At 35.8% G+C, this 11,749-nt stretch overlaps 1 protein-coding gene across 4 annotated transcripts in view; it reads left to right on the top strand.

Moving 5' to 3' along the window:
- LOC111088141 overlaps nt 1–11,749 on the top strand; it is a 137,651-nt gene that overhangs the window by 28,256 nt on the left and 97,646 nt on the right. For all 4 annotated transcript variants that reach the window (XR_002612750.1, XM_022397265.1, XM_022397251.1 and 1 more), the window contains exon 2: nt 10,120–10,488. Coding sequence is in view for 3 of the 4 variants with exons in the window: in XM_022397265.1 (XP_022252973.1) it covers nt 10,120–10,488 (369 nt within the window). In the remaining variant the exon portion in view is untranslated. The remainder of the gene's footprint in view (nt 1–10,119; nt 10,489–11,749) is intronic.

Genomic DNA, 11,749 nt, shown 5'->3' with positions numbered 1-11,749 from the left:
AATGTAATGTAGCTAGTCAACACCACCACCCACCGCTGACTCATGGACTATTTTAAATGTAATGTAGCTAGTCAACACCACCACCCACCGCTGACTCATGGACTATTTTAAATGTAATGTAGCTAGTCAACACCACCACCCACCGCTAACTCATGGACTACTCTTTTATCAACAAAATAGTGGATTGACTGTCACTTTAACATCTCATGGCTGAAAGGGCGAGCATTTTCGGCAATGAGCTTTGAATTCGCGACTTACAGATTGCGAGTCGAGCGTTCTAACCACTAGGCCATGACAGGCTTTTGTTATAGAATATCTACACACTAATGTTCCTTTAGAAAAGATACCATAACTAACAGTGGATCAGAATGATAATGATATAATAACATTCTCTAAGTACAACTTTAATATAACAGCAAATGTACAACGTTTCGACAAGGTTTTGTCATCATCAGGTACCATGTCGAAACGTTGTACATTTTCTGTTATATTAAAGTTTTTCTTCATTACCCATTCAAGCCGTCTCCAGCCATTATTAGTCTCAAAGTGGGTTCCTCGTCATCGAATTCGAAAATGCGTGATTGTTAGTTTAGCGTAACAGAATATATTTTAAAGTTTCATAGTTTAACAGAGGTAAGGAGAATAATTTGTCTTGTCAAAAGGTGTTCTAAACTAACTGAACCAGCCTGTGTGGACTTTGACAAAAAGGAGACAATTATTTATAGTTTTGGATACAACTGTGGTAACTCACAGGGTAACGTAAGTGAATTTATCGCAGATTGTATAGTAAGAAACAGAGTATAGAAAAATAATTCGTATCGTCAATTGGATTCTAAAGTAACTGAACTAGCCTGCGTGGACTTTTGAGGTAAATAAGAATTATTTAAAGCTCTATATATAGAACTGTGGTAATCCACAAGGTAACGTGTGTGAAATTGTCACTAACTATCTTGTTATAACAGAAGAAAATAAGATAGTTATTTAGAGTTTTAGATACAACTGTAAAGAATTTTTGTATATACGTTTGACTTGTTTGAATATATTATTTTAAAACAAGTGGATTGTGTGCTGTCCGTTTATTGTTCGAATTTATCGCCACCAAGTCACAGACACCTACTGTAAAGAATCCGACCCCTATATACATAAAACCCTGACACTGTTCATTTAATATTCTTAATTATATTTATTCAAAAACACTTCTTGGCGAATCCTATTGACATTCTAAAGTCTCGGTGCTACTGCTCTCGAGAACATTTCTGGACATTTTATGCGAGTTCTGTGTTAAACAACATTCAAACAATTTTATGGCCTTTAACGAAGCTTTTTCAACTGCGGGAAAACTTTTTACGACACCCAGTTGTCGTGATCTTCCTCGTAACCTGGTTCAGTTTCAATGACAAGTCAATCCGACTTGCTCTCTACAACAGCTCAGCCTTCTAAAGCATGTTAAAGTTATGGCGTTAACTGCAAAACGCCTTCTTTTTCAGTAGAGAAGAATGTGTTGGTGGTTTGTGATACGAGGAAAGTGGTTCGAAATTATTAATGACACCAAAACCATTTTCTGCTATACGCTAATCAAAGCGGAAAGTTCGTTGGTTTATGTGAAGAATTCCAAAGGTTCCCAAAGGTGTAATAGTGGACAGCACCTTTCTGTTTGATGATTTGCTTAGCTAGTGCCATTTTAACTGTTTTGGTTATCGCTGTTGTTCTGGTCAGTGTAAAACCACAGTTGTGGTTTTATTTCTAAAAAAGTATAGAAAGATTTTCAAGTGTTTTAGTGTCTTAGACGAAGATGAAAGAACTAGACTGTGTTTTTACGGGATAAAAATACATTTAATGTGTTTGCTCCGTTAGGTTAGTATTATATCTCTTCCCTCCAATAAAGCAAACCCATCACCAGTAACGGTAGTTTATTACGTACACAAAGAACATAAAATTCCATAAGTTAAGATAACAGAAACTATTACTTGACATTTCTGGGCACAAAACATTTTATGTTTAGGAGATCCTTCTCACATATCTTCATTCATATAAAATACTGTGTGATTTTCAATCAGGGATAATACAGTCTTAGTTATCTAATTGGTCTTATTTTATTAGATTGGAATTGGTATTTTCAACCTGAATGATACTTTATGCAACAAATGGTCTAAACGCCCAAATCAGAGGCCTTTAGAGCTCGGGTGTAGCTGTCCCTAATTTTGAGCTGCTGACCAGAGAAATAACAACAAGTCAGTAGCACCCGCCGCCACAAGGGATTTGTCTAGCTTTCAACCGAAGAAAGAGCTTGAATATCGCTCTTATGACGTACTCACAGTTGACCGTGCGGCGGGTTTTCGGCAGGATCACGACGCAAACCTTAGACATTTGATCTGCACATCGGAACGCTAACCACTAGGGCACGCCCAACTTTTTCACACAAATCTATCCATTTTGTTGTTGTTGATGTTTGTTTGTTATTAAACACAAAGCTGCACAAAGGGCTATCTGTGCTCTGCCTACCATGGGTATCGAAACCCGTTTTCTAGCGCTATAAGTCTTCAATCATACGGTAACATTTGAGAGACTTTTGTCCTGAATGATCGACCAGAAAGGATATTTCTTCGTACCTTGTAGCCTCTTGTGTCAGAAACATTTATGAACAAAGTTATTTCAGTTTCTACAGAGTTACCAAGTCGTCTGAGAGCATTGCTTTCTTGCTTATACCATCATAGTTAAATAAATTTCCTCTTCTGTTCAACTGATTGTATTAAAAACAAATAAAAAAAATGTATGAAATATTCATTCAAGCACCTAGGTCTGTTTCTTTGTTTAAGAACAAAGATGAAAAATAGTATATCCGCGACCGTAAGGATCGAGACTTGAATTTTAATAATATAAACCTTCGGTTTTACCGCTAAACCACCAGCAAACAAATAATATTACCTAACTTAAAGAGTTCACTTTGTTGTCTGCCCACTTGTTTTCAAATTTGAAAAATAGTAAAATGGACAAGGCAACAAGAAACAGGAAGGGGGAATAGCGCGCTTATAATCTTTGTTCAACGTTACCTTATTAAAGGGGATAATTCTTACATTCATTATAGCTTACCTGGCTTAGGTGCTACTAATGAAATTGGCAGTAACCATTTTTCAACACATAAGTTACCTTCAGAAACCTCTACTACTGTTCGCCACGAACAAATGGTTAGGGCAAGTATTTTTCGTTCCCTGGAGGCTTTTTAGGCCCAATTGACTAAGGATAAATAAGTGCTCATCAGCCTAAATCATAGCCCTGTTGTTCGTTGATCCAGTTATAGAGTGTAACACCGGACACCGATTACCAGCTGTTGTGGTGGCTCGCTAGAACCTTTGATGAGCCTCAAAAACAGGTTGTTCTGTGTCCCATATAAAGATTGAAAGATGGGAATTGTTCTATGAAGCTTGTAAGTGGAACAACCTTGCTCGTGACCTCTGATCTCTTCGGCGTGAGACGCATATCAACTTTTCGATACGCAAAGAAACACTCTAGAGGTTGATAGTTTATGAGTAATTACATCTGTCTTATTCATCAGATTCATGTGCGTGCACCGTGCTAAGTCTGCCTCTGTGGAGTTACGTGCACCTCGTATACCGTGTATTTTCTTTGCTATGTGTACATTTTCGAAGCCTATGAGAAAGCTTCCTCTTCTATACTCCCAGAATTACTCCCTAAAACAGCCACAACAACAACAACAAAACCTCAAAAATCGAAACTGTACGCTTCTGTATTCGAACGTGAACTGATTGGGTGTGAAACTATTTAAGATTAAAAGTATTTTATTTTTTATTATAATAATTCAGATATCATAATTTACCAATCTGTACAGATACTAAACAGATCATAAAGTAACATTAATTTGCAATATTATGGAATGTATTATAAACACTCGATTGCTTTGAATTACCTTTTTCATCGTGTAAGATAAATATATTTTGACTGAATTCAAATATCTTAATTTTTAAGTCAGAAACGTGGTGAAATATTATAAACTCAGCTAACAATTTGCTATCCTAAGTTTTTAGCCTACTCAATGTGTAACTCCAACAAAATGAGTTTTTATTAATAACTATATTATTTGTAAGAAATGTCTATTATGGTGATCTTCTTTAGCTGCTGAAGTTACTTTAGAACAAAGATATAAATGTTACTAGTAGTCCTGACATGGTGTTTCCTGAACTTGTGACCAGTTATGACTGATAAAAGTTGAAGCTCGCTATTTAAAGACACCATAAGTACAACTTAATCACACTCAAAATGCACTGCCACAAACCCCCTCCCCCCAAAATAATAAAATTAAGTAAAAAGAGAGAGAGAGAAGTTTGCATCTTTTCATACAAACGTTTTTCACAAAATTGCTTTGTTTGTTTGAAGTTAAGCAAAAACTAGACAATGATCTATCTGTGCTCTGCCCACCACGGTATCGAAACCCGGTTTATAGCGTTAGAAGTCCACACACACATCACTGGGGAGCAGGAAATCGGTTAGAGCTTCTTCCTCAATGACAGCTTTGATTAAAACCTTAGCTAAAACGAAAGGTGTAATGTATTGGAACTATAATAATGATACACACGAACTCAGTGTTGTATTTCGTCAGTAAAATTCATAATGAGCTTGGCTTCATACGCTGTGTTTATATTAAGCGAACGAATTTTTCATATTCTGAAAAGTATAATCATATAAAATCATATAAAACATCATTGTATTCTTACAAGACTACTTCAATGTCTTAAACCATCGAGATTATTAATATTATGCAGGGCGTGGTAATCGTGTGGGTCTGCGGATCAAAGTTTCAAACCAACTCTTGTGCTACTCTTTCCTGATCGAGTAGTGAGATTTGACCGTCATCCTTATAACGCACCCACGTTCTCAAAGCGCAGAGCACGATTTTTGGTTATTTTGTTCGCTAACGTAACGCAAATCCATAGTTCGGTACGCTAACCACTGGACTACGCTTGACTCTTAAAGATCTTGTGGCGGCGGGTGCTGCTAATCGGCTGCCTTCCTTCTATTTCGTAGCTTAAAACTAGTGAACCATACGGGTCTCTTATCGTTTAGCCCGTGTACTGTAACATAAGGCGCTGTGAAAGTATAAAATACCAAGTATTACAACTATTCATCTAGAAATGAAACGCCGTAACGCACGAAGTGTGAACGCAATGGCAATGAAATTTTGCATTTTTGTAACGAACAGTATCGAGTTTCTCGTCATAGGGCGGGAGGACGGTCGCATCAACAATGACAAGACGTACTTGCAGGAGAAAGCGAAAATAATGATTCGTTACGACCTCTGCCGTAGTCGCATGACCATTTTGAAGTGCGTACAGTAACTTCTTTCTGTTACTTAAAGGTCGTGGTTCTCTTGCCGTTGTGGACATATTTACTTGGACTAAACAGCTTTTCGTACCAACAGAAATGCTGTAAAGGATGACCCATGGCTGTGACACAACGAAAATATAAGAAAATGTTTTTGTAATGAGGCTTTCGTACTACAAGCGGACTGATGGGAATGAAATGGGATTTCAGTCAATTATAGGCGATTTTATGGCACGATAACAAAGAAACTGAGCAAAAATCAGAGGAAAGCTTTTGGTTTCTTAGCATATTTTCTAATAGAAAACAACACATTCAAGATACCAAAATGGCTGAAAAAAACTTAATATTTCAAGTAAGAAAATACGCCAGACTCTGCGACAAAGTTCAAGTAATAAAAATATAAGATACAAAACGCAAACAAATTAAGGCTACCAAATGTAAGATAAGGGGGTCATTTCAATATGTTTATTGATATTCAAGGTATATTCAAGATGTATCAAACTTTATTTATGATAGAATATCATATGCTTTGAAACTTTTAATACTCGGAAAGCAAATAAAATATCCTAATATAGATTATATTTCACAGATACCCAATGATTAATATGTACTGATGTGAAGTGTTTGTTTTTGTTTGTGTGTTTGTTTTGAATTTCGCGCAAAACTACACGAGGGCTTTCTGCGCTAGCCGTCCCTAATTTAGCAGTGTAAGACTAGAGGGAAGGCAGCTAGTCATCACCACCCACCGCCAACTCTTGGGCTACTCTTTTACCAATGAACAGTGGGATTGACCGTTACATTATAACACCCCCACGGCTGAAAGGGCGAGCGTGTTTGGTGTAAAGGGGATTCGAACCCGCGACCCTCAGATTGTGAATCGAGCGCCTTAACTACCTGGCCATGCCGGGTCATGTGAAGTGTTTGGCGGGATTGGGGAACGAGCTTGCAACAGTCCCTTTAAACAGGGATTTGTAGCTTTGGAAGCGCATTTAGTTTCATCTCCTCTAGTAGACGATGGAATTCTCTTTGCGATACTACATGAACTCAAAATCGTCGTCTCTGGCAACTAAATGATCTTCTTCCCCGGCCGACATTTTACTTGACATCATTGGTGTAATTGGGGCAGTTCGAGAACATTGCGTCATTGTGACGTTCCTGGTGTTTGCAGTCATGCTGCAATACAAATATTGCACCACATATGGTGTGTAGATACTTTTGTTGAGGGTAACTGAAATGGTAAAAAACAAGTAATGCTTTTCTAATCATATTGTGCTCTGGTTCCTGTCGTTAAATTATATGAAAAACTATACGTACTCCGAATAATAAGAGCTGAAAGCTAGAAATTAAAGAATTATTTCGTTTCTATTTTCGTTTGAAATTTATCCATCAAGTTTTCGTTTAGTTTTGTTTTTACAATAAAGTTGTTCAAAACAGTAATTATTAAGTAGAACTTAGTGGTGCCCAAATTCGACATCACTATATTCTTTCAAAATCTATAAATCTCGAATGTGAGTGTACAGTAGGGTGGTCATTTTTATGTGGTAACAACAGAATATCATAGAGTCTTTTATCTCATCTCTTTTTTTTTCTTTACTCCTTCCCTTGCACATTTTGTAGTTAAGGTGAGTTGTTGTTGTTTTAATCCTTCAATTTTGATTTATGTCTTAATTTGAAAAAAGTATAGAATCTTAAGAAGAAGTTCATGTCAGGTGGCGTGCGTGTTAAGAATAAAGACAAATTTAGCACCGTAAACACATTATTATACGCATCTTTTTTCAATTTTATATATATAAAACACATCTGATTATTTCAACCCTGTAGTAACGCCACCTACGCGACTGTACTTTAAAATAACAAAATTCATTAGCAGTTGATTATTCGTACTGGAAAAGTATAATTTTCATGTGTTCTTTATACTCCCAAACACTCCAGTATAATATAATTGAAGTTCTAAAAGCGGAATGAAATTAGATCTTACGGATTTTTATAAAGTTCTAATTGTAGGTTGAATTATTACGGATTTTAAGACTTGTAAAATAATCCTAAATTAACATTCCTGTTTCATTGAATTATTTAATTCAATTTTAGATTACAGTTAACTTTAAACAAATCTTCCAATGGAAGTCGCCATAATTGTATAAAGAATTCAGCTATTTACTACTATATTATTAAATGTCCCACATTATTAATATTAACTTCCGATCAGAACAACCTACCAACTTAGATCGAAGCTAAAAATCAACCTAATAATAAATATAGCCAGTAATGTAGCTACAAAAGATGCTCTTCCCCCGCGTAAAAAGTAATTGGGCCCTTACATTTATTTCCGTATAATTGTAGTTAGATTCAGGTCCCTGCAATTGCAGGAGCTGTAGGGGCATACTTATGTCACTGAGTATAAATAATTAAATATACTTTTCTTGCTGTCTTACTTATAAAAATTAGAATGCATTGCTTCATCAGTTGGTATATCCAGATCATAGCAGTTCGAAAGAACAGATGACTTGATGTATTTTTCATATATTATTGAAAAAAAGGGGAACAGATATTTCAGTATGAAGTTGACCATTAGTTTATCGTTTTATTGTTTTGTAACTCGCTGTTTGTGGCCATCTCTATGTAATTTCAATGAATTTTGTTGTAGACGGCCATTAACCAGCCCTCGATAAAATGAGGTATTCCATAATTACCAATGGTCATGTATTACAGATTAGGTAAGACATTACCAGATGCACAGTATCTACCAAATGGGGCCTAATCAGACATTTCGAAGTAGTAAAAACAGCAACAGCTTCCCAAATCACTCTTGTTTATCAAATTACGAGATTTTGAAAGTCTAAACGTCTGAAAACGTTTGACATGCCTTGCTATTATGATTGATGAAGCCCCGTTTTCGGTTCCTTTTAATCACTGATGCATTAAAACCGACATATTAAGAAGGTTGATAGTATAGTAAAAAATATTTTCTTTGTGTTATCTATCAAATTATAAAAAAAAGTGTCCACATTGAAGTTTAGGAAACATAATAAAATTTTGTTGCTCTCAAAGTCTAAAAGTAAATTGAAACTGAAATACTTAAATCTGAAAAATATTTTAACCAAATACTTCTACACTGGGTGTTTACTTGCATTACTAAAACTCTTTTTATCATAGCACTTACAATCAATTAAACACGTTTTATCAAGTGCCCCCCCCCCAATGGCCCAGCGGTATGTCTGCGGACTTACAACGCTAGAATCTGGGTTTCGATACCCGTGGTGGGCAGAGCACAGATAGCCCATTGTGTAGCTTTGTGCTTAATTACAAACAAACAAACAAGCATCTGCGTGAATATAGGTCTCAAGGAAGTTACCCCTCAACTTTCGGATAAAGAGAATGTAAAACTTTTTTTTAATATTTTCTTCTTTGGTACTTTAGAAAAGTTAACTACAGTTTCTTTATCAGTAATTAGTGGAAGAATACTAAGAAAAGAATGATCTACTATTGTTTTAATTAAAATAATATCATAGGAAAAACGCAACATAGAATAAAAAAAAACTACCTGCCACAACTATTTCCCATAAAGTCAAAAAAATGAGTCTACCAGCTATTTGTAACCGAATAGCGAAGTTGACTGTCATAGTCGTAAAACTTTCCCACCCACCAGCTGAAAGTGTGTTCAGCGAAGCGAAGTTGACTGTCATAGTTGTAAAACTTTCCCATCCACCAGCTGAAAGTGTGTTCAGCGACATATTTCGGTTCGACCCTTGATCTGCAGTCAGCAACTCTAACAAATAGGGTGAATTCGGCCTATCCACAATACCTAATGCAATACTTTATGGTAGCAAAAATAAACTTCGAAAATTAGATGAAATATGGCAGTTTTCTATAGAATACGGTAATTGGAAGAAATGGATCGTGAAAATTACTCTAATTACTCTGTCACTAATTTCATCTAGTAACTTGTGTCCAACATACTTGCATCATCCGTGATTATAATAGTACTTCAATAAAACTTAATTACCGCATATGAAGATTCTGATGCCAGTGTGCAATTGAATTCTAAGCGTGCTAAAACTTAATTTGATTATTTTTATAAAGTGTTCTAGCCGCATATCCACTCTCAGCTGTGGGAGTATAATCTCCACAATCAACCCCCTCCCCCTTTAGGTTAAGAGTGGCTATGCAGACAGTAGCTGCTTTGACTGGTTGCCCTGTCAATGGTCAACAGTTCTAAACAGAAATGGTTATGCCAAAAACCCTAGGTTTTTTTATCTGACCCCTCAGCCCATCTGTTTCATAAGGCACCGTTCAAATAATAAGTTCCATTTTTTATTTTATTTTATGATAGTGTTTTCTTATGCCCTCGTACAATTTCCCCTAAGACATTTCCCCAACTGCAGTATTCTCTCTTCTATTTCTACTCTAACGATTTTAATTGTGTTACCTTGTTAAGGAATAATCCCTATTTTTTATAAATACCAGCTATCTAGGAATTAAGTCATATTTCGTAGTCCTCTATAATTTAATGCAACTGCATAGTTCAAATATTTTCCCTTTTTTTTCTTTAGAGCTTGAAGCGTTGAAGATTACTCGACTGTCCGTTCCCCGCTGCAACTGCATAGTTCAGATTTTTTTTCTTTAGAGCTAGAAGCGTTGAAGATTACTCGACTGTCCGTTCCCCGCTGCAACTGCATAGTTCAGATTTTTTTTTCTTTAGAGCTAGAAGCGTTGAAGATTACTCGACTGTCCGTTCCCCGCTGCAACTACATAGTTCAGATATTTTTTTATTTTTTCTTCTAGAGCTTGAAGCGTTGAAGATTACTCGACTGTCCGTTCCCCGATGGATAGAAAATGGAACCTTAGAGTCTGTCACTTTGGACTGTGAATACAGTCTCACGGATAAAGACAACCGCCTTGTTGTCAAATGGTTTTTTAACGATGATCCCAAACCCATATACCAGTGGATTCCAGAACTTGGTTCCCGGCTGGTTTCAGAAAAGCTACAAGGACGTATTGACATGAACTTCTCCGTCACTCCATCCAGCAAGTTCACTGAATTCAGAAATCTCCGAATCCTGAAACCGACGTCCCAGCTTAGTGGCAAGTACTCCTGTCATGTAGCATCTTTCAATGGAATTGACACAGCAGAAGGAGAAATGACCGTTTACGGTAAAGCTCCTTTGATGGGGAATTCATACGCACGATAGTCTTGGAATCAATTAAATTCTTGATACAGTAATTCAGTTACGAATTGAAAACACGAAATACAAAATCCATAAATATTCAACTATAATATATATATATATATTACAAAAAACTAAACTATCAATAATTTTTATCATATACAAACTTTTTCCCTAAGCCTTTTAGTCTCCTACTAATTTAAAATAACAGATACAGTTCATCACTGTATGATTTTCATATTTTAAAAGGTACTTGTAAAGCTATCTCCAAGGCTAGATGTTTATTTTGAAACTACATAAAAGCTTGCATTACTCTAACAGGTAAAATAAAAAAGCAATGACGCACAGTGGATGCTGATGTTTACTATGTTTAAACGAAATGACAGTAATGCGTGTATTAAAAAAACAACAACTAACATTGTTGCACGTGTACTTCAAATGTTCTGTTTAGTTTGCTCATTTAACAGACTTGTGTCTTATCAAAGACAGTAATCCTGACTAATGTGCACGTCGTAAAGAAACTAAAGAAGTTCTCAGAGACATTGGAATTATTTCCTCGTCATTGTTAGCTAAAAATTTTATTTTGTTAATATAGACTGATGTTCTTAAGCTTTTTCAGACCAAATTTAAGGTACAATAATCTCCAGAGCTTTTCTTGTGTTTTTACTCTTTACAACTGGAACACCTTTTTATAACATCATGAACTCCAAGTAAATAATAACACTATATAAGTCTACTGTTTCTGTTATCTGTTTTAATGGTTCAAACACTGTTTAGGTTTACATGACACAACACACTTTATTTTATAATCACATTCATAATGAGGGGGCGTTCCCACTTCCAGTTCCTGAGGTCCGCACTCCTCTCTATAACTTTCTCAGAGAAAATCCACCGGTGAGAGTCAATAAAGAAGGAGCTTATTTGCTGTGGTGTCTCCACCCACATTATGTGTGAAAATAGGCATTACAATTTTGAGCACTATGGGCATTACAATAACGGAGAGCAGTCTGCATTTATTTTGTAGTACATCGTGTTTTTCACTCTTCACAACTTTTGGTCTCCTCTATGTAGTTTTACACTATTACATGATTTATTTAAATGGATTCTTAAAGAATCAATATTAAATTTGATTTCTGAATATATTGTCAAAATTATGACCAATGAATCAACTACTACCTCTATTTTCACCAGATGATATTGCCTTTTATTTTATTATATGAAAGAAGATTTCTTCCAAAACCAATCAC

Source organism: Limulus polyphemus, unplaced genomic scaffold, assembly GCF_000517525.1.
Source record: "Limulus polyphemus unplaced genomic scaffold, Limulus_polyphemus-2.1.2 Scaffold87, whole genome shotgun sequence".
Classification (NCBI taxonomy): Eukaryota; Metazoa; Arthropoda; class Merostomata; order Xiphosura; family Limulidae; genus Limulus; species Limulus polyphemus.
The sequence above is the reverse complement of the archived record's forward strand: the minus strand, read 5'-3'. Positions and strand labels throughout refer to the sequence as shown.